General features: G+C 52.0%; 1 protein-coding gene across 1 annotated transcript in view; it reads left to right on the forward strand.

Annotated features, from left to right (window-relative positions):
• Positions 1 to 21,669, forward strand: part of KCNJ3 (potassium inwardly rectifying channel subfamily J member 3) — a 54,626-nt gene extending 32,957 nt beyond the window's left edge. The window contains exon 3 of the mRNA XM_074593715.1: positions 16,477 to 21,669. Coding sequence (XP_074449816.1) covers positions 16,477 to 17,063 — 587 coding nt within the window. The 3' untranslated portion in view covers positions 17,064 to 21,669. The remainder of the gene's footprint in view (positions 1 to 16,476) is intronic.
• Positions 21,670 to 23,496: the final 1,827 nt, after the last annotated feature.

The raw sequence follows: 23,496 nt of genomic DNA on the forward strand, positions 1-23,496 counted from the left end.
TGTTTTTCCATAGAGTGCTTCAAGGTGCTGGTGTTTTTTCAGAGTACTTGTTGGTGAAGTGAGTGCTTTCTGGCAGCCTCTCATCTTCCTTCTCCTCCTCCTCCTCCTCCTCTTCCTTCTCCCCCACCTCTCTTGCCCATCCATCTCTTGCCCTGCTCCTCCATCTCTCTTGCCTGTCCATCTCCAGCTCTTGCCCTCCTCCTCTCTTGCCTGTCCATCTCCAGCTCTTGCCCTCCTCCTCTTCCTCTCTTACCTTCCTCCTCCTCTCTTGCCCATCCATCTCCAGCTCTTGCCCTCCTCCTCTTCCTCTCTTGCTCTCCTCCTTGTCCTCTCTTGCCCATCCCATCTCCAGCTCTTGCCCATCCATCTCCGGCTCTTGCCCTCCTCCTCCTCCTCTCTTGCCCATCCATCTCCAGCTCTCGCCCTCCTCCTCCTCCTCACTTGCCCTCCTCCTCCTCCTCTCTTGCCCATCCATCTCCAGCTCTTGCCCTCCTCGTCCACCTCTCCATCTCTCCCATGCTCATACAGGTCTCTCCAGCAGCCATGGGCAAAGCCAACGCTCTGGCCTCCCTTGGCAACATGGCAGGTCCCCAGCCCTGAGGGTTTGACCAGTTCCACCAGCATGTTTTGGGAATTAATTAGCAAATCTTTGAATTAGGAAAACTACTTAGCCCAGAAAAGCTTGCTAGGTTTTCTGTGTTCATCAAAGGCTTTCTCAGTACCTTCTTGGATTTATTGTTCACATTTCCTAAAGCTGAACCAGCGATGGGAGCTGGTGAACTTGAACAATTCTTTCATGGCAGTTGCCATCTGAACAGCTGAGCACTTCGTGTTAACTCCTTCGGCCTCATCCTGTAGGAAGGTGCAGAGGCGGCTCTGCAGCCCGACGGGGCTTTTCCTAGAAGAAAAGCAGTAGACTGCAATTTAGGGTTGGAAGTCACAAAGAATAACATACAAAATTCACAAGGAAATGTCAAAAATGCTGACTGGCTTTTGGAATTTTCTGAAAGAAAAGGCACGATTTTCCCCAAAAGGTCAAAAAGGGCCCAGACTTACAGGATTTGAAACTAGCCCGGTGAGAGTTAATATGGGTGCAATTCGAATGTAAGGAAAAGGGGTTGTAGATAAAATTAGAAACTCCTCGTAGGCATATGGTTATTTGTACAGTACAGCTTTGAGTTGTGGCTTATTTATTCTCCTGGGGTGCACATGGAAATAACAAGTACATCACATTGCAATATATATAGTCACTAATTAACCTTCGCTGACTGCTGTAACAGTCTCACTCCTGTGCACGCCGCAGGAAATTATTTTCTGCTATATTATCTTCTTGATGCTTTGTATATAAACCGTAATGGAAGATGGGGCCATATGAAGAAAACAGCATTCAATAACACTGAGCCTTATCTGCCGTTCCTGCCTTTGCATCAGGAAATGTTGGTCCTGTTTTATTTTGGGATTTTTTATTTTAATACGGGAGAGGTTTGATGATGCTGCAAATGAAGGCACAGCTCTGAAATGTTGTGCACCAGGTGATACGAGTGCACCTGTATCATCTGTAGAGATCAGTCAAATAGATTGCCAAGGGCAAAAAACCAACGCAAAATTACTGAATGCATGAAGAGGCTTTTGTGAAAGCTTGCCTGGAGGCCTGAGATTAGAGGGCTGAGAGCTCAGTTGGTTGGGGAGGTAACGGGAAGATGCTCCGCACACTGGAGGAAGGGGAGACCTTAGATTTCGGTAGGCTGATTGGCACATCTCAAATCTGTGGAAAAACCTGGTTTTCGTTGGTTACAAGTGGTAAGGCTTCTTTAAATCTTCCTTACATTTACCATTGAGACCTTGACCCAGTACATTAACTCAAAGAGAAGGCGGCAGCTGCCGGGTGGTCCCTGTACCTCTTCAGGTCCTTCACCCCGACACCAGCCACCTTCCACCACGGCTTCTCCAGGAGGACGGAGAAGTTGACACCTCTCTGCCAAGGGAAAGGTGACCTTTCCAGAGGGTGGCACAAGGTCTGCAGACCCCCATGATCCCACGAGAAGGGATTATGGGTGGGTCCTCCAGGGACCTCCACGCAGGGGGTGTGACGGCCGGTACAGGAGGGGACGGTGAAGGATGGATCAGGGCACCTCTGGGCAGGAACGCTGAGGGTGAGCTGTCTCATTTAGCTTCTTTTTTGTCTTAAAGCTGCTCACGTGTTGAGAGCTCCGGTCTAAGCCTGCCTCCAAACCACCCGGATAAAATCCTTCTAACAAGAAATAACGCTCACCCCTAGGACCAGTTGCACATGGAAAAGGGATGCTCTTCACTGGCTCCTGCGGGGACCTGGGCCAGGACCGTACCCTGCGGTGGCCTCCTGCTCACTCGTTGCATTACCACTCCCACTGCTCCATCCTGAGGTAGAAGGGGCCGCGGGGTCCCTTGTTGGTTGAGGGCTGAGGTTGCAGAGCACCTCTGCGTGGGAGAAGGGCGAGTGGTGCCCCCACTCACCGTCCGGAGGGCTCAGCCCACCGTTGGCCACCCGAGCTCTTCTCCCAAGCTTTCACCTGAGGCTGCCGAAGCTGTGCCGCAGGCATCGGGGACAAGGGAGCGTGACTCCTTCTGTGCTTGGCCCATTTTACGATTGTCTTTGTTACTAAGAAAGCATGGTGCGTGGCTTCATGTAGCCAGCAGCCATGCGATAGTAGCCACGCACGCTCTCTTCTAAGGAATAAGGAGGAAGTGAAGTAGTCCCGTGGCTTTTCCAAGAAAAGCATCTTTTGTCTTCCATCGTCTCTGCCTTAAAGATAACGGTCCGTCACCAGGCCAGGGTTAGAGACTGGCCTTGGCCGGGGACCGGCGTGGTGAGGTTCTGCTGAGTGAGCCCCGTCTTTGAAGGCTGACAACCCAAGGTAATGGGCAACGTACTTCACCGCTCTTAGTAGCCACGACTGCTCAGATGGGAGGAATAAAACCCAGTTATGCCCCACCGGCTGCCCGGGGCTCAGTCATGGCCCTTAGGAAAATTACAGCAATTGCATTCCTCTTAAATAATGCTAAAAAACATCCTTAAAAAATACTGCCATTTCAACCTTAGCCTTTAGAGCACACCCAGCCGGTCGGGCGGAGCGGAGTCTGCCCAGCTGGTATCAAAGGCAAGCGGTGGTGTGCGCGGGCGTGTGGGATCACACCTGGGTACGGCATGGTTTTGCCTCCGCGCTCAGGGCTGAGAGATGCAGCATCTGACTCCAGCCAAGCAGCGCGGTGTCCTCGCCAAGGGGCGCAGAGCAGACTCGCTGAAGCTGGTCCCCAGCCGGCGGTGAAGGGCGTACAACGCGCCAGGGAAGGGGAGAAACCTGGAGGGAATGGTCATTACCTCCCAAAATGGAAATAGCTCTTGGCTTAGACGGATACGCTCGTACGTATTCCAGGAGCTACCTGCGACACCGTTAGCAAATTACTGCACAGAGGTGAGAAAATCCGGGGGTTTAAGGTATTCTTCTTGCTAAAGTTCGTGATTATTTTGAAACCTCAGAGGCACTTCTGGACATATATACATGTACAATTTTCATGAAAACCTGAAACTGTTCTCAGGAAATGAAGCCTAATGAACGACTGTATTTGCAAGGATATACTGCCTGGTTTTCCACTCGTCTTCCTGCAGCTGTGTTTATTTTCCGTGGGAGCTGCCGGGACTCAGAGCACTATTTAAAACTGCGTATTTTGGGTGGGCACCTGGCTGGGCCTTGGCTTCTCCTGGAGAAGCATCCCGTTTCTCCCGGCCTTTGCATGGATGCTCTTCTTGCGGATTGCTTCTGAAAGAGCTGTACAAATACTGCTGCTTTTGTGGCTTTGCTGTAATTTAAGTGTAACTCGTAGCATTAAAACCCAGTAGAGATAATTGATGCTGGCGCCCGGGTCCCTGTAGCAACCTCTGAGGCCACTCTCCTGCCAAGGGGCACGCAGTGCTATGTTGAAGGGCATAACTTGTTTCCTAAATATATATATATGGTGTGTGTATACATATATATATGCATGGTGCAACAAGGCGTGTCTGGTTTCCTGAAGAGGCTTTTGCAGCCCAGAGATTGTCAAGTCCAGCCCGATGCTCATTTTCCCGGCGCTGACAGAATTGATGCATCCCTTCCCTGGGAAATTCTGCGTGCCTGACATGTTTGCAAGAATGTTTGTCAGCTAAAACCGGAGACGGTGCGGCAAATGCTATGTTTAGTTCAAGGGATCTTGTGTTAAGCGCTGTGCATTAATTTTAAATACATGACAGAAGCTGTACCAGGCTGGGAGATGCTGGCGATGGAGCTGGGAGCTCTGAATGCTTCAAGTGCAAGACAGGCGCGCCCAGATAGATGCGGGTGAAAGAGCTGTAGCGAGGAAAGCGGGTTTAAAGATAACGTGGGGATTTATCTGCGCAGCAGAAAGGAGCCGAAGAGTCCCTCAGCACAGAAGGGGGTGGTTTGGGGTTGTTCGGGTTGCCAGCGTTAGGCAGCCCCCTTCCCCAGGCGGTTGCTGTGGGTTTGCTGTGGGCAGCCCCTGTCCCAAAGGTCATTTGTGCCCATCTCCCCTCTCTTTGGGGGCTGTCCCCTGGTTGCCAGCAGCTGAGTACCGCCGTCACCCCCGGCTCTAGCCCCGAGGTGCCTCTGGGGCACACAGGAGCACTAGGGCAGTCCGTCCTCACCGCAGTTTTTAAATACTAGTACACCGGGAGAGGACAGGGAATGAGGTTTTCCCTCTCTCGCGGGAGGCTCGGGGTCTGAACGGGGGTGTCCCACGTTGGGCTTTCTGTCTGAAGCGGCCACGGGCCAGCCGGGGCTGCAGGTCAGGGGCAGGACTCACACCCGTACGGGGGCAGGTTGGTTTGAAGCAGGTCTGGGGATGAATCGGTTGCCTTTAAGCGTTCAGTGTTGCGAAGATACTCAGGAAATTAATAGGTGTGTTAGACCAACAACGCTAAATAAGGGATGTTTATTTCCCAGTTGCATTTCATCCTTCTATTGATACAGTTCATACCAAACGGCACATTATTTTCAGCTTAGAAGCTGGCTGCCAGGTTTATGGTATATTTAAATATAACTCTCCCAGGCATCCCCTGAGAGCCTTTTCCTGCAGGGCAGATGCAGGCAGGGATGCTGGGATGCTGGGAAGGAGGCGCCCGTGCTGCAGCAGGTCCCCCCCAACGCCACTGCCCTGCTCCCTCCTCGCTGCAGGCAGAGATGCTCGTGTAACCCGGAGCCCGAAAATCCACGTAGGATACAGCCGTATGGTACAGCACCAGCAAATGCTGCTTTTCGATATGAAGAGAAATAGTTTTTCCATCCCAGGAAGGCAGTCTCTAACGGGAAATGCTTCTTCAGATTATTTTTTTTTTTTTTAAGGTCTGCCAAACCCCTGAAGATTGAAGAGCTCTATTTTGGTGCTCGGCGGCATATGGCTGGGTGGGTGTTTGGAGGAGCACGGGGCCGCTGAAGAAACCGCGTATTCAAAGGGAAGGGCTGGGGCTTGCGTTTGTGTTTCGTGCCTCATAGTTAAAATGTTCTCATTTGAAGATAATTATTTCTTTTAAATGCCTTTTTTTTTCCTTTTCTACCTGTCCGATTGGCAGAATTCCCTCACCTTTCCCTCTGGCTGTACTTTCCTGAGGCTTCCTCTGACCACAAACTGTGTTTAACAAAGCAATCCCTTCTTCCCGTGCCTCGTCCCCAGCATCCCCGATGCGCAGTGATGTTGTGCTGCAAATCAAAACACTGCATTTTTGGCTGCGCTTTGGAGCCAGAACTCCGGTAATTGCAGAACCCAGCTTTTTTATGCTTACTGCAAGATTTGAATTGCTTACTTGCCATTTGAAGAGAAATCCAGCCCAGAGGCAGCTACCCCGGGCTTTTCTGTGAACAGTCAGGGCGAGGAGGTGATTCAGGCAGCTCTTCCCTGGGCAGCCTCTTCCAATGCTTCACAACCCTTTCAGTGTAAAATTTTTTTCCTAATATCCATCCTAACCCTCCCCTGGAGCAACTTGAGGCCGTTTGCTCTTGTCCCATGGCCTGTTCCTTGGGAGCAGAGCCCGACCCCCCCTGGCTGCCCCCTCCTTTCAGGGAGCTGTAGAGAGCGAGAAGGTCTCCCCTCAGCCTCCTCTTCTCCAGGCTGAGCACCCCCAGCTCCCTCAGCCGCTCCTCACCAGACTAATGTTAAACAAAGCACTTTTATTTCACAATAACTTGGGGAGCTGCAAAGAGTTACTGGGTTATCCAAGATGTCCCCTTGCCAGCTGCAGTGTGCCCACAGCCATGGGAATTTCTGCAGAAGTCCAGGGCGTACGTGGGCTGCGGTGCGCGGGCTGGGGCTGGGGAGGTGGCCGGGGCCACCCCCACCTTCCCGGCAGGGCCACCGAGGCGGGAGGGCTCCGGTGCCCTTTGCTGCCGGCAGTGTGCCTTCTGTGTCTGCTCCAAGCTCTGTTTTGAAAACTTTGTCGTGAGGACAGTTATCACAGGACTGTCTTATCAGTAAAACTGAGAGAATCCTGGAGGCTGCAGGGGGGTCTGGAGAGCATCCGCTGTGCTTTGTTAGGGCGTGGGTGGGCAGCTCTACTGTATGTCAGAGTACCACTTCAGAAGTGTCGCCAGCTCCGAGTGTGAGCATCCTGTAAATATCCCCATCCCGGGAGAATGGGTGCGTTGCCTCTCCCCGGGACCATCCCCCGTTCCTCCCTCTGTCCCTTTCCTCCTGCCTGTGCCCGACGCCATTCCCGGTGCATCCCAGCAGAGAGCTGCACGGAGCAGGGAATTAAATACGTCCATTTTGGTGCTGCGGCTGCTCGTTCAATAACATCCCGGTAGGAGGGAAATGATGCAAAAACGGGAATGTGGCAGATGGCTCTGCAAAAAAAACCCTTCTGCTCCAAGGGGCTGAAATCAGCCCTGACGCACGCCTGCACGCAGGGAGAAGGGAACGGATCGGAGTCTCTCGGAATAATATGGGGCTTTTGGTTCAAAAAAAAGAAAAAGAGATAGTAAAAATACCCGGCCAGATTCTCAGATAGCATAAATTTCTGTCGCTGCATTAAACGTGCGTTAGACAGTTTTGTTCCGGTAACTGCGCGTCTGGCTCTGTTTTTCCGAAAGAATGGCAGGTTCTGCTGCAGCCGTCTGCGGGCTGAGCGCTGAAGGCTGCCGTGCTTTTATTTTTCCCCCTTTTTTGGGCTAAGTGGCTAATAGAAAGGAGGGAGGCGAGCTCGCCTGGCAGCAGCCTGTTGCGTTCCTTTACCCGGGAGCAGCAGTAGCGTGCGCGGTGCTGCCTTGCTCTGGGGGTGCAGGTTTGATGACATTGTCGAAACCTGCTGTAATTTGTGCTAATGACGGGCAGCCGCGGTCCTGGTAAGCATCAAGATGAGCTGTCTGCAAGACGTCAGAAAACTATGTGTGTGTGAGTGATTAAAAATTACCCTGAGAAGAGGACCGGATGATAAGAAAAATACCTTGGCTGTCACTGCTATTTTTTAAGTGTCAAGATAGCGCCTGGGAGAACAGCACAGTTTGAGTAAACCAGGGAGGTATTTATAGCGCCGGAGCATAAACAACGTGTCTAAATTGAGTAGCAGAGCAGAACCCTGGGTTTGCTATTCTCTGCGATGAGAAATTAAAGTGTTTAGCGTAAGACTGATGTCTGACTCTTGCACGACCGTGCGCGTTGCGTTCCTCGCCTTGCTCTGCTCCCTTGGTTCCCTTCCTGCCAACAGGCTGAATTTGTTTAATCTCTGACCTCCTTTTCTTGGGGCAGTTTCTATATTTCAGTGGTAAGTGGTGATTAAGCATTAAGTGTTCTAGAAGGGCCTGCTGCAGACTTAAATCTCAAGAGAAACGATGCTCTCGCCTGAGGAGCTGGATGCTCTCCCTGCCCCGTTGTGTGTCAGACACCCGAAGGACCCGTCACCCGCCGTCCATCCGTCTGTCCCAGCGGTTTGTGTATTGAGTGGGTGCATGAGGATGTGCCCGGACCTCTGCTCTGGCGTCTTCTCTGCTGGTACCACAGGCTCTGGGCAACGGCAGGCTCTCCGTGGTTTTTTTCCCCCTTTTTCTTTCTGCTATGGAAAAGGGATGCGGCTCTTGTGGAGCTGATCCATAGGGGTGCTGCTTTGCTTTCTGTCTCATCCCAGGACCTACTGGTGTTAACGACCTACAAAACCAGAGGTAAGCTTACAGAATCCCAGAGCGTCCGGGGTCGGCAGGGACCCCTGGAGGTCACCCGGTCCCAGCCCCTGCCAGAGCAGGGTCCCCCAGAGCCGTCGGGCAGGAACGCGTCCAGGCGGGTTTGGGATCTCTGCAGAGCAGGAGACTCCACACCTCTCTGGGCAGCCTGGGCCAGGGCTCGGGCACCCTCCCAGGAAAGGAGTTTTCCCTCCTGTGGGGCTGGAAGTTCCCGTGTCCCGGTTTGTGCCCGTTGCCCCTTGTCCTGTGCGCGGGCACCACTGAGAAGAGTCTGGCCCCACGCTCTTGCCCCCCGCCCTGTAGCTGTGGCTGGGCATTGAGGAGATCCCTCTCAGGCTGCTCCTCTCCAGCGGAACAGCCCCAGGGCTCTCCGCCTGTCCTCAGCACAGAGATGCTCCGCTCCCTCAGCATCTCCGCAGCCTCCGCCGGACTCTCTCCAGCAGTTCCCCGTCCTTCTGGAAGCGGGGAGCCCAGCCCTGGGCCCAGAGCTGCAGCTGTGGCCTCCCCGGGGCAGGGCAGAGCAGAGGGGGAGGATGGCCTCCCTCCACCTGCTGGCCACGCTCCTGTTAATGCCCCCCGGGAGACCACTGGCCTCCTTGGCCACAAGGGCGCAAGAACAAACAGGGCAGTGTATCTGTTCATATGTTACAGAAAGAAAAACCTCAGGTTATCCACGATTATCAAAATCTGCCCTATTTTCTTCTTCTTAGCAGTGCCCTCATCCCCTTCTCTTTCTCCCCTCTGGCTCCGTGCATTTTCATGCGTTCATGGAGCACCTTTTTGCAGTTGTTCCCTTTAGGGCTCTTTGTCTCTTGCATTTCAGGAAATGCCATGTTTTTTTTCTCTTTAACAAAAAGGCATTTTTTTTTATTGAGATATTATCTCAAAAGTAATCAGAAGCATTAAATGCAGAGACGGCAGGGGGGCTGCCCATCTCCCTTCTCGTAAAGAAAACCAGGCTGTGAAAGTACCGGGGCACTAAGGCAGAGGCTGACGGCAGCCAGCGGCAGAGGCTGGCAACCACAAATGGACAGGAAGTTTTATGGAGCTTCAAACTATCATCAAGTTTAATAAAAAAATACCCCCTGAAATTACGATGGGAAAATGTTGAAGCTAAAAATAGCTGTTCTTTCCAAATAGCTGGGAAGTGGTGGAGTTTAGAGACGGCGCTTGCTGTCTGCTCACAACCCCTTCCGTCAGGCTGTGCGTTCCCAGCCGTGCAGAGTGCAGCTCGTCGTTTTAACTCACATTAAAAAATAATGCGGCAACGAACACGGAGAGGAAAAGCTTGAGAGCATCCTTCGCTCCCAGCTCTGCTTCTGACCTCCCATTTTCGGGCTCCCATTTTCTGGTGGTCGCAGAACCGGGACAGCTGTCGGCGTTTCAGGTCCGGGGTGGCGCGGGGGCCAGGTGTTAACATCTGGGCATCACGCTCTTACTTAGCTAAATGCGATAAAACCAGCTCTTCTTTCCCCTATTTCCTCTACAGTCCTGGAAGAGGAGAGATTGCTGGGGAAATCACACAGCTCCTTTTTTCCCTACAGCTGTAACTCTTCCCCTGGTCCTGCAAGAGGGCAGGGTGGGTCCGGTGGGTTTTTATATCAGGTCTCACATCAAGTTGGGCTCTTGCCTTCATGGGCCTCAGATTGCAGTTGTGAATTACCTTAATTCTTAGTAATTAATTTAACATTGCTGGCTGATTCATTTTTAACACGTTATTTTTGAGGCTTTAGAGGTAAACTGCAGGTTTAAGGGAGGCAAACCCCCCCCCGAAATGCCCAACAAAGCGTGTGAAGGGAAGAGCCGCCCGGCGGCGCGGGCAGGGCCCCGGAGCCGGCATGGATGCAGGTGGTTTAGCATGCAGGGCTCTGGCTCGTAATAAGAAAAAAGAAAAACATCTGACAAAATATCAGCACACGTTTCTTGTGTTTGTGCGTTTTTGCGGGTGGCTTTTGCTGGCAGGCTTCTCTCTGCTGCCGTCCTGGCGGGTGGGATGCCAAGATCCCCCTTTTTGGTGGCCATTGGGACAATGCACTGTTGACTCATCGTAATACCAAAATGCTTCTCTTTTTTTCCCCGGCTGGTTAAGATTCACTTTCCCGTGTTTCCACGTTAAGAAGGACACCTCCTGCTGTCCCCGCGCCCAGGCCCTGGCCAGAAAATTGCAGCCCAGAAATGCAAAAAGATTTAAGGGGAAATTCCTGGCATTACCTTGGAGAGAGAGAAGAGGGCCGTATAACCTTTGTATCCCTAAATGGCTTCTGAAAACTTTCCGGGGGGGCTGTTAAAAGCTTATTAGTGATCTATGATTTGTCAACTCTCAGCCCACTTCTCAGTGAAATGCAAGAGGCCCGTATCAACAACTGCACGCCTGTGATTTTTTTTTTCAAGGCAGTATATTCCCAGTTCTAGAAATTGCCTGAATACAGCCAGCTCCATCTGGGTGCTTTAGAAATTTAGACATAATTCGAGGGTTATTAAAGGATGGAATTAGTCAAAACGCTTATTTACAGATTTTTTTTTGTCCTCCATCTGCCCCCTTTATGAACTGGGGGAGGCAGCTCCCAGCGGTGCTGGCAGCGAGTGGCAGCCATGGGATGCTTTGGATTTTGGCCATTCTCTGGCCGCCTGAGGAGGGACCGTGTGCGTGGGCACCTCAGGCCACGCTGAGTGTCTACAGCCAGCGCTAATCACGGTAATGGCTGTAATTGAGCCTGGCGTGGGGATGAAGGACGGGTTGTCCACATCCAGCTTCAGCGGGAACGTGGTGCCCATCGCCACCCAAAGCCAGCGATGGGGACGTCGTGGCCAACGTTCACGGGACGGGACTTTGGGCGGTGCAAGGTGACGCTGGATTTTTGGTGTTGGGTTTGGGGGCCATAGCCGTTGTCCTTTGGGATGCCTTCGCCTTTCCGGGGAGCTGGCCTTACCCTGTGGGGAATCTAGCAGGTATCAGGCTCATTAACTGAATTATTAGGATTTCAGATGCCGGGGAATTCTGACCCCAGCGTCACCCCAGTGCCAGCAGACCTCCTCTGCGTTGCGTGTTTATTGAGCTGTCAGCTGTGTCCGAGCATTTGCACAACCCGTTTCTGGCTGGTGTTCCCTGGGCGTGGAATATTCAGCCTAAACCTGCCGTAGCCAGAGACAGGGAAAAATAAAAACTTAGTTTGCAGCTTGGCTGGGGGTGGGATAATTGCATCCATTTTTTCAGCTCGGCTAGGGCTCTAAAACCAAGAGTTCTACCTCATTAGAAATAACAATTTGTAATTAATAACTTATGATACGACAGATAGATGCATTTTTCTGCAGTGATAGCACTTGCTTCTGACGGAGTGAATGCTGAAAGGAGAAGGCATGGTTATTAAGAAAAAAAAAAAAAAGATACTTTCATATCAAACGCGGGGAGAGAAATCCATCGGTTTAACCCGTGCTCGTCCTCCAGAGCTGCTCTGCTGTGCATTATCTAAGGAAAAATTGGAAATTTTTCCTAAATGGGCATGGCTGGGATTTTCCTGTGTTACGGCCTGTGGCGTTACGTGCCGGAGTCTGCAGGGGGATGCCAGGGCACTACGGGTGGGTGTAAATGGCTGAATTTAATCAGTAGCAACATTTCTAATAATATCTCATACTAAAGCTTTCTTTAATGCCATTCCAGCCTCTGCCCGACGGGAGATGAGTCCCAAAACTTTGCCCTTGCCTTCCTTTAAGCTCATTATTCGTAATGCTTTGAGCACGGAGTCAGCTCTTGGTTTGTGCAGCAGGAATACAATTCCTGGAAGCAGCGGGAGGTGAGCTGGGTAGGGGTGGCCCCAAATACCCAGCAGTGAGGTTGGCAAAAATACGGGGAATTCAGGCAAAATGGCATTGCTTGTCCCCTGGGGAGCCCTGCTGCCGGGTGAGGATCTCTGCCTCGGACATAACGAACAATGCTTTTACAGCCTCTAGTTTTGAAATAATCGAGAGGTGTTGTAATCGGACACTTGGTTTGGGTTTTATGCTGGGATATATGCCTAAGCTCACCTCCTTTTCAGGTGGGTGGTTGTGATTTTCACGCGGGCAGAGCTTTGCTAACGTGCCTTACAATCGCCGGCCGTCCACGGCTCCGGAGAGCACTTCCCGCTGGAAGGAGCGATGAACAAAACCTATCGAAACCTTTTCCTTTGACAAATGGATGGCTTTTTAATTATATGCACTGCATACAGCGTGTTTGCCTCCAAATGGGAGTTTAAAATTTATACGGCAAATGAATATTAATAATATAGACAACTTGGTAAAATTTTAACAGGCCCATTAACATGATGGAGGCATCGAAGGAGATCTGCTGGCTGCCTACCCTGCTGATGAATGACTTCTTCGGGAAAAGAGAAACAGCACAAAAAAAAAAACCAACCAAAAAAGCCTTTGATACCAGCAGAAGGAGAGGAAAACTTATTAGCCTGGGCTGTTAGAGGCTGTTGAGCGCGAGCCCATGGCCACCGCAGCCCCCGGTCCCCTGCTGGGTGTCCGTCAGCCGCCCGCCCCGCTGCCCGCCACCTCCCGCTTTACGCCTCTGAGGTTTGAAAGGCCAGAAAGAAACTACTTCTGCCTTAAGATAAAGGGCCCGTATTTATCCGAGCATTAAGTACCGGAAAATAATCCCGAAGTAGTTACCGAGAAGGGCTGTCGGTGGCGGGTTGTGCCCAGCTGCTCCTGCTTTTTCTATAGGAAAAGGAGGCGATGCCGGCTGATTGTCGGTGGGTGCTTTGCTGCCCCGGCGGCTGCGGGTGCGGGTCGGGGCAGAGCCGTGTCTGTCCCCACCGCGGTGATGCTGCAGGCGGTGTGTGGACCTGCTGGGGCTGGGCTTCATCCTGCCCTTCCTGGGGGAAGCACGGAATGGCTTCGGGTGCTCCAAGTGGGATGAGGTGCTCCCGGTGCGGGATGCGGACAGGGACGTGGTGCGGGATGCAAACGTGGACACAGTGTGGGATGCAGGCAGGGACACGGTGCGGGATGCAGGCAGGGACACCATGCGGGATGCAGGCAGGGACACCATGCGGGATGCAGACGTGGACACGGTGCAGGATGCAGACGTGGACACGGTGCGGGATGCAGGCAGGGACACAGTGCGGGATGCAGGCAGGGACACCATGCGGGATGCAGATGTGGACACGGTGCGGGATGCAGACACCTGCTGCGTGTTCTGCGCAAGGATGTGGATCGTGGCCCCGGTCACCGAGTGCCTTCTGCAGCTCCGTTGTTAGCGCTGTAAGAAAACAAAGGCGATGGTTACAGCCGGGCTGCTGCGAGCTGCCTGCCCCAGTGTCTCACAGCAGCGAGGGCCTGCAGAGCCGATAGCTGGAGTCTGAGGCTTTGCTGAGGAAACGGAAGGGGAAGGAAGGGCCGGGAAACACGGCGGAGCTGGAGGAAAATGGGAGAATTGATTTCTTGTCCCAGGGCTGCTCAGAGCACGCTAGCACCTCTTTGCAGCGGCTGCTTAGCATGACAGGTATTCCCTGTAATGACGAGCGTATTAGTTGCTGCTGTTATCTTGAGAGGCTATTAAATAATTTGCACCCTCGCGTTTGTTAGTGAATAAGATAAATTGGTTTTGAAGAAAAATTATATACCTGCAAATATTTATCTCTCCAGGGAGATTCCAAGGGGTTACATCAATGCAACAAAATGTGAAGCTGATCTTCCTAATTCCTTCAGCTAATACATTTTTTCGATAGGAAGCAGGGATAAAATTCGTCCTTTGAAAGCCTGCTGGCAGCAGCAGGTTTGGGAGAGGCAGGATGATGGATCAGGAGGCAGAAATAGCCCTGCAGCACGGCGGCTGGCAGGGATGGGAGAGCCCAGCACAGCATTGCCTGGGGCCAGCAGCATCGGCTGGGGCATCTCTTGGGGGTGGGATGGGATGGGAGACGCAGATGGGGATGGGATGGAGAGATGGGGATGGGATAGGGATGGGGATGCAGATGGGGATGGGATAGGGATGGGGATGCAGATGGGGATGGGATGGAGAGATGGGGATGGGATAGGGATAGGGATGGGGATGCAGATGGGGATGGGATGGAGAGATGGGGATGGAATAGGGATGGGGATGCAGATGGGGATGGGATGGATAGGGATGGGGATGGGGATGGAGATGTGGATGGGATGGGATGAAGATGCAGATGGGGATGGGGATGCAGATGGGGATGGAGATGTGGATGCAGATGGGGATGGGGATGGGGATGGAGATGTGGATGAAGATGGGGATGGAGATGTGGATGCAATGGGGATGCAGGTGCTGGCCTGTCCTGTGCGCTGGTCCCTTTCCCTGAGCCCTGGCAGTGTTTCTGATCCGTGGGTTCTCCCCACTCCCCGTTTTACACCCCCCCCATGGCATTTTGATAGCACATCTTTTACAATAAAGCTTAATTATTTTTGTGTGTGTTGCCAACTCAAAGAAACAGCCGTGCAGGGGGTTTCCACCCAGCAGGCAGCTCTGCAGAGCCGCGTTGCTGTGGCCGCTGTGTGGCCCTGGCGGTGTCCCCACGGGATCATGCCGGAGGGGCAGCCCCCCCGCCCTCAGCAGAGCTTGAGACACAGCGATGGCCATGATTATCAACTTCCCTGTACAGGGAGACTTGCATTTCAAGCGATTTGTTATCTGAAGCGTAGGTCAGCGGAGTTAACCAGCCATCTGCGTCCCAGGCGCGGCAGAGCCGCTTCCATCCCTGGCTCCCGCCATTCGCGTGCGGGAGGAGACGCGGGCGCTGGCTCATGAGGTCTCCCTCCGAAGTCAGGTCTGGAGGAGCAGAGGGGGAAAGGTCTGGGCTGTGGCGGGGAAGGCGCGGCTAACGAGCGGCTGCAGAGTGAAGGACACAGATGGAAGAAGTGCTCACTCTAATTACCATTTTTCTAAAAATTGCAGGGTTTTGGTTTTTTTTTCCTAGACCCATTAGGTGCGTGATTGCTTCCACTTCACTTAGTAAACAGAACTGAAACACAAGGTGACTGGGTGAAGGTACCCCGTAAGTATGAAATGCTGTCCCGTGCGGGGCTGGGCGCCGGGGGATGCTCCTGCGGGTGTGGGAGCGCAGGCGCGGCGCCTGCCCGGGCCGTGGGGGCGACGGTCAGTGCAAAAAAAACCCTGGGTTCATGTTTTGCTCCGAAGAGATAAAACAGAAGACAGAGTTTTATGTGTTGTGGTATACTCAGACGTATTAGGAGTGGAAATCACTGCGCGAAACTAAAACTTTGGTTCCATTAGCGGTAACATAAAGTGTAATAAAATGTTATTTTTCTGGCTGTATGTCACCAGGCACATATCCATCCCCCGCTCCCCCTCGCTCCAAGCCCCGCTGTCGTTTTTCTCGTGCCTTCCCAAGTTTCCTTCCATTTTCTCCTGACTTAGAGGCATTCTTGCCAGCTAAGCAGAGGGGGGTGTTTGCAGAGGTAGCTTCAGCTTCCTGAAAACCAAACATCACATTTCCAGTTTGCTATACTAGGATAAAATGGCAGGGTAATTCTATTTGCAGATTGCTACAGATGCCATTTAAAAAAAAATAATAAAAAAACAAGGAGCAGCAGGATTTCTTCTAGAAGCCTCCAGCGATCCACCGTCATCATTTCCCTCTGGTTCCCGCGTCTGGATGGGTCACCGGGATGCGCAATTCTGGGCGCTCGGGAGGAGGGAGGCGGCGGAGGAAGGGCAAGGGCAGCGTTGTGCCGCTTTGTCATATTTTTTTCTCCCCTTCTAATTATTTGAAGCTTGGATCTCAGCCTGGCAGCGAGGGCTCTGTGAGCAGGTTGCTGGTGAAGCCCTTAAAGAGGAATTCGTGTATTTCGTAGGACATCCCTGCCGCTCGCTGGTGGGTCCCAATGCGCCGACACGGGCTTGGTTTGCGCATGGGATGCAGAAAGCGTGGGGTCTGGTTCTGCGTGCATTCCTCAGTGTGATGGAAACATGGAATAACTTAGTCATACTTTAAGATCCTGACAAGTCCGACTTTACTTCACTAATGTAATACCGGGGTTATCAGTTCCCTTTGTCCGCAGCACCTGCAGAAGCGGCCACGGTGGTAGGTGTGAATTATTCTTACCCTCCTTCCTCTATTGCTGGCACCTTTCCCCTTCAGGAGGACAGTTTAAGAGCTACTGTGTGTCAATGGCAGGCATGCCAATGCCTTTTCTTTTATGCATTTAAAACCAAAAAATATGTCTCACTGAAATGTTCAACCCCCCCCCAAGATTTACGTGCATCCACAATTGTCCATAACTGGTGGGAGTTTTTCTGCCTCGCTCGTTGCAGGGATGACGTGCCAAGCCAGGACATCCTATACCGAAGACGAGGTGCTGTGGGGTCATCGCTTCTTCCCCGTTATCTCCCTGGAAGAGGGGTTCTTTAAAGTCGATTACTCCCAGTTCCACGCGACGTTTGAGGTGCCCACCCCACCTTACAGTGTGAAGGAGCAGGAGGAGATGCTGCTCATGTCTTCTCCCTTGATAGCGCCCGCTGTCAGCAACAGCAAGGAAAGGAACAACTCGGTGGAGTGCCTGGATGGTCTCGACGAAGTTGGCACAAAACTGCCTTCAAAACTGCAGAAAATAACCGGGAGGGAAGACTTCCCCAAAAAACTCCTCAGGATGAGTTCCACCACCTCTGAGAAGGCCTACAGCATGGGGGATTTACCCATGAAACTCCAGCGGATCAGCTCGGTCCCCGGGAACTCGGAGGAGAAACTGGTGTCTAAAACCACCAAGATGATGTCGGATCCCATGAGCCAGTCGGTGGCCGACCTCCCGCCCAAGCTGCAGAAGCTGTCGGGCGGCGGCGGCAGGATGGAGGGCAACCTGCCGCCCAAACTGCGAAAAATGAATTCAGATCGGTTTACATAACCCGGCGGGACTTGGAGCTGCTGAGCAGAGCTGGAACTGCTGCTGGCAAGGGCAGGGGGGGCCGGAGAGCGCGTCCCCCCCAGCCCTTGGCGTGCCGGGCTCTGTGGTCCCCGGGGGCGCCGGGAGGCAGGAGCATCCCCGGGCAGCGGCGGCCGCGCTGTAAGTAGGACCCAGGGGACGACGGGGGCGAGCGGACCTTCGTTGGCATGTAGTATCACAACACGCATGCAATAATAGTGTGCAATTTTTGCATATAGTTTTATGGCATGACTCCTACTATATTTATACTGTATATCCTGAAAAAAATACGGAAGGGGGCGTTCCTTTCCCCTTGTATTTCTTAAGAGTAAGTGGTCGGTAAAACATGCGAGTGGGTAACTTTTCAGGGTAAGTTATAGTTTGATTTGAAAATGTTCTGGGTTTGGTTTTTTGTTTTTTTTTTTTTTCCTGATGTGGATCGTGATGTTTTGTTCAACAAAGTAGCTATGGTGCATGTCGTTTTTCTTAAAAGAAGGTATATTAGTTAATTCCTCACACCAAATCTGCTAGCCTTAAATTAACTGCTGGTTTCTATTTTGCTTTAACGTTTTCTTGGGGTTTCTTTTCCTGCATCTAGGCTACCGGAAAAAAAGTTAAAAATGTATTTCATAAGGTATTGTTTAGAGAAGGAACTTGTATTAATAAGCCTAGGCAAAACAATAAATACACGAGTCAAATTCACACTTTAGATACAGTTAGTAAAGATTTTTTTAAAAATCTTTGTGATTTATAATATACGTGCAAGAAACCCATTTTAAATAAGCAGGACGTGCTCGATTTCTCCTGTTGATAGAATAGCTAAACGTGAAAAGAGCTGACTGTCTCCATGAAGCCAAGCAGGCGTTTACTCCGGACGAACTGCGCCCCAAAGGCAGAGCCAATTCCCCCCAATTCCGCAGTGCCCGGATTTGGCTCCCTTGGCTTTGGGGGCCGGCGGCGATGCCGGGGATGGTGGGTCTGGCAGCGGCATCCCGCCTTACTGCTTTCTCTATGGTGAAAATGATGTTTAAACACGTTCTGAACCGAAGTTGACCCTGTGGGTTTCAAAATGAGTAATACTTTGTATAAATGTTTGGTTGGATACCCTTCCCTCCTTGTGTTTGGGTTTCCTTTTCCACCTTGTTTCGCTCCGGTGGGGTCGAGCCGGGAGGGTTGGGGTGTTGGGTGTCACCGTGGCTCGCACCCCAAAATGCAGGAGCTCGGCAGGGACACCTGTGGTGCGAGGTCTGGGTTGGGGGGATGCAGGTCGCGATGGCCTCCGTGGGCTCCCTCTTGGAGCAGGAGGAGGTCTGGGCAAGGTGGAGCGATGGGTAGCGCTGTCAGCTACGAAAACCACCACGAAAACCTACTGTCTGTAGGTCCGACCCTCGAGGCCACAGCCGGGGGGTCCCAGGCACGGCCAGGCGTGGGGCAGGACCTGCCCCATAGCTCCAGGGGTGGATGGGCGCTTCTGACTCATGGGCTCTGGACCACCCTGCACCAATGCCGATGCTTGCTAAATGACTAATAACAACAGAGCTCTTGGTCTTTGAGGGAAAAAAAACCTGGTTTTGTTCCAAATGTTGGCATGGAATAAGAGCTCAGGAACTCCGCAGGGCTGGAGGGTTGGCTCGGACACCGCTGTGGCTCAGGGCTTTCCCTGGAATTGCAGCGTACACCCGCCGGTGGTACACCCGAGGACTTTTATACTGACTTCCGAGGTTTCTCTTCGTCGTTTATCGTGACTTTGAGTGGCACTGCATGCCTTTTACACCGGTGGCTGTACTTGAAGTCTCTGCTCGTTGCTGTTGTGGGGCAGGGCGTGCGTGGCTCCCCGTGTGCCGATGCTGTCCTCTGCGCGCGCGGTGAGCGCATTGATGGTGCGGCAAGGTAAAACCCGGACTTCTTTTCCCCCCGTTTGCTAACACTTCCTCAGGTTGCCTTGTAAAATACCGCTGATTTTTGTACCACACCTAACTCTTCTTACCAGTCCTTGACTGACAGCAAAAATAGCCACGTGCAGTTGCCAGGTGTCGAGAGTAAAACCACCACCGAGCCCAACCAAGAGCATTCATCATCATGGTGAGCACCCAGCAGGTCCGGCTGGTTTAGAAAGCAGCGTCTCCAGCGGCGTGACCTCTCCTCAAAACCCCCTTTGGCTTATTCAGGGGGTTGGAGGACTGCTGAGACGCTGCCGGAGCGTGACCCAATGTCCCGCTCGGTGGCACTGCTGTGGTGCTGGTGCCCCCAGTGCTGTGGCTTGGGTACCAAAGCGCAGCCGCCAAGGTGGGGTCCCCTCCCTGGGACGTGGGGGTCCCACCTGGTGGGTGCCCGCCTTCCCCCAGGTCTCCCACCAGCTGGAGCGCTCAGCCTGGGGGGTGGCTCATGGTCCGGTTGGTGTTTCTTTATGGAAAAGGAGATGTGGCGTGTCCCCAGAGTAGGAGCAATGGTGTTTCACCAGCCGTGTGCCGGGGCCGCCAGCATCCTCCCATCCGCGGGGACGATGCTGCGGGTCCTGCCTCTGGGAGAGCCAAGGGGCGGTTTCCTTTGGGAAACTTTGGGTGGAATCCGTGTACGAGATTGAGTTAAGGAGCGGTGCGGATGTCTTCTGCAAATTGAACTTAAAATAGGTGACAGGGAGAAGTGCCGTAGCTGTGAAACACACTGGCAATGTGAGTGGCTGCAGCCTACCCTGCATAAAAACAGCCGCAAGCATGTGAAACGCTGGGAGAGTGCCCTCACTTTTTTTAAATTTATGCCATAGGAAATATTAAGTTATGATTAACTGAAAAGTTTGATTTTTTTTTTTTAAAATCAGAATATGCAGCTGTCCTTGCCGGACGCCAGGTTTCTGAGGCTTGTGGCTTGTATTGCAACGCGTTACGTGTGCTGAGGTGACAATGTGCGCGTCCTTCATTAGTCTGAGCGAAGGTGCAAACACGGATGGTAACTTTCTTTAGTTATTGATTTTAGGAAGTTATTTCTGGTTACTTTTTCATTTTTATTGCTGTGGCCACTTTTTTTTTTTTTTTTTTCCCTAATTAACATTTTAGCCCAGCCCTAACGCTTATGCTAAGAAAAAGTAAGTGTTTGATTGCACAGCCGGTCTGTGTTCTCTACTGCTGAATTTATGCTTGAATTCTATTGTAAATTGTACATATTCAAATTAGATTAAACTAAATGCATTTTCTGGCATGCAGTCTATAACTGTATAAATGTACAAGTTTATTTGAATTATACAAAAATAACAAACTCTTGTATTCATTAATACTGCAAGCTCAGTTTTATCTAAAGCTATATTAAACTTTCAAAAATTGTTCGGTTTAAATGTGTTTGTCTTTTATCCAGTCCGCTTTTTATTACTTGAATAAATGGCTACGTATTCAAGCTGTTTAAGGGCTTCTGATCTCCCACTGAGTGTGTGCGGCCCCGATGTGCCCACGTCCTGCTGAATTTTTGAACTTCATTCATGAAGTGCCGTTTGGTGTGCGGCCGCGAGCCGGGTGAGCTCTCTTTCTCTCCGCACAGAGAAGGAGGAATTTTTGTCGTCGTCTCCCCCATCCAGCCCCAGGAATGAAAGGAATCGATCGAGGCTATCGGCTCCCTCCCCGTTAGAGCAGACCTTCCTCCTTGGTTTTTACTGTGAATTGCCCCGTTAGTGGCTGGGTGTCACCGCTCAGGGTGGGCAAAACATGTTTCCTGCTAAGAAAATAAAAATAATAGAAGAATGAGGAAAGATGTGTGACGATAGCTGATTTTTTAACTCCTTCCCCTCAAGAGGCTGCTGAGGGAAGGTCGCTAGAGCATAACTATGTCTTGTTTTTCCCAGTGAACTGCTGGCCTTGCTCTGAGGCCCGATGTAAGGACCATGCATGGAAGGAAAGAGAAGCAGCCCTGGGATAAGAGCTCAAAAGGAGATATATTCTCATCCTGTGCTGGGGCAAATGAGGAGAAGAATTTAACCACCTGAGGCGCGAGGGCTTTATTCCGGCTGGGGCGAGGAGGGGGCATTGCCGGGGCAATGGTGCCCAAGCGCATCGCTCTCCGGCGAGCGGAGCCGTGGAGCCCGGCACGGCCAGGATTTACGGATCAGGGCACCACTGGAGGCAGCTGCATCCATGGATTTGTTAAAAAAATATTAGCGGTGGGGGAATATTAGTGGTGCTGCCACTCACAGCGGTGCGGGGTGGAGGGGGGCCAGGAGGGCAGTTCAGTGTTCTCGTGCGATAATACAATTACCAGTTCCGTGGATTCGAGGTGATTTATGGTCACACTGCTTGTATTTCTGCTTTGTGAAAGGGGAAAAAAAAAAAAAAGAAAAGAAAAGAAAAAGGAAAGAGCGAGAAGGAGGAAGAGAGGGGCAGGGAGCGAGCGAACTCGTCCTTTCATGGCAGCCTAATTTTGGTAGGGTTGTAAGTACTATTTGGCCTGAGAGCAGTGCTGGTGGTGTTAATCTGCTTACACCGCTTCCAAGCACTCTCTGATTGCTGCAAAAATGCACTTGAATCATTATTCCCAGCCAAACATCTGTGCCTCATCCCTCAGAGGCTGGGAGGCCCTCGCTGCTGTGCTGGGCTGTGTCTGACCCCCCCCCCAGCCCACCCCCACCGAGCAGGTTTGTGGGCAGAGCTGGCCCCAAAACGGCAGCGAGAGCCGGGGTGGTCTATCCCAGCAGCTCCTGGTGTCCCCCCACCCGCCAGTTCTGCCGCCGGGGATGCGGTCGGAGCCCCGAGAGGAGATGGACCTGCTGAGCATCGCACCCATCTGCAGCCCACCCGCGGCTGGGGGAGAGCCGTGGGCGTTGGCACCGTCCCTCGGGGACGGGCAGGCGTCTCGTCACTCCCTTCTCCAGGAACAAGGCAGGGAAATAGGGTTCTCCCCGTTCACGGCTGCCTGTGTTTTGACTGTAGCCAGTAACCAGCTGTACGTCCTCTGGCTGAGACATCCCTGACGGGTTCATCCACCGGAGACCCGCGTCAGGAACAGACACGTGCATCTCCCTGGAGGGAACAGCGCTCTTGACCCAGGTATGGTCACCATGTAGAGTCCTCCCCCGAGCCAACAGGTCTATTCATAGCACTCATGGACTGCGGGCATCGCCGAGTGGTGAATGGAGGTAAGCCCCACGCCACGAGCATTTTCTCACTCTGGAGCCCAGCCCATGGCCGTGACCATTGGGCAACTCAGTGAAAGCACCGAGGCTGCCATTGCTTTCCTCCCGTCGGATGGGGGATGCTAACGGGAAGCGAGCAGAACATCCCACATGGCAACCAGCTATGCAGTTAGTCTTCGAGCCTGCTTGCCAGCCCACCGGCACTCGCCCCCACCAGCGCAGCCCCAGGCAGCAGCGCGTGTGTTGGTGCCCAGCTCTGCTCGCCCCAGGAACGCGCTTTGCCAAGCTGGTGGAGGGTTGAGGACCAGCAGGAGCCTGACGTGAGGATGAGATGTGCTGGTGACTGCAAGCGCCGTGGGCTCAGCACAGCTTCCTCCGTGTATCCGGGTACGAGGGGTAAAGCAATATACAGGTAAGAAAATATACAGCGTGCAGATAATAATTACATGTATGTTCCTAAGCCAGTATGTCATCTGTGACGTCCGTGTGTCCGTAACACAGCAGTCAAGATAGCTCTTTGCTCATTCAGATTTATTCCCCATTTCCACTCTCCAAACTTTTCCATTTGTTTCTGTCCAAAATGTTTGTAGGTTTAGATAAGCTTTTTGGGCACTGCCTTGGGAATCAGGTCTTTGGATTCCTTCCACGCCAACTGGGTGCGATGGAGAGCTCGTGGCAGATGGACGAGCGTGTGGAAAAGCGAAGGGCGAGCGCAGGCTCGGCAGCATCGCTCGCTGTCGGCATAACCTGGGGAGACGTTTCTCTTGGCGGCTGCCAGACTTTCCCTGGGACGGCTCCAGGTGGCGTTTCCTTAAGTGTTCTTGGAGCCTTCATCAGTAAGAAAGAAAAGAAAAGCCAAATTAACGCGTGTCCCAGCACAGGGACAAATGAAGCCCTGTGCTGGAGTGATGCTCAGGCTGAATATAAACATGACCTTACACCTCGCTCCAAGAAGGAACTATACAAAATATTTTATACTAATTGACAGTATTGATAATTCCGTACACAAATTATAGCAAAATTAATTTAATTTTTTAGATAAATTAGCAAAGCTCCCCTTTGAGATGATAAAACAAAGTATTTTGTTCTTCTTTTAATCAGTACATTACTAATTCAGATTTTTTTTCGTTTCACGCAAATCGGGGAAAACTCTTGACGTATTTTCCTCAGATATATTATTGGATGACACATCGTTCCTCTAGTCACAAAATTTTCCTTGCTGATAAGAAAAAAATGGCAACGCCTGTACATTGAGGCGATTTCAAAGTAAATGTGGAATGCTAGAGAGTCGATGTGGGAATG

Source organism: Larus michahellis, chromosome 7, assembly GCF_964199755.1.
Source record: "Larus michahellis chromosome 7, bLarMic1.1, whole genome shotgun sequence".
Taxonomy (NCBI): Eukaryota; Metazoa; Chordata; class Aves; order Charadriiformes; family Laridae; genus Larus; species Larus michahellis.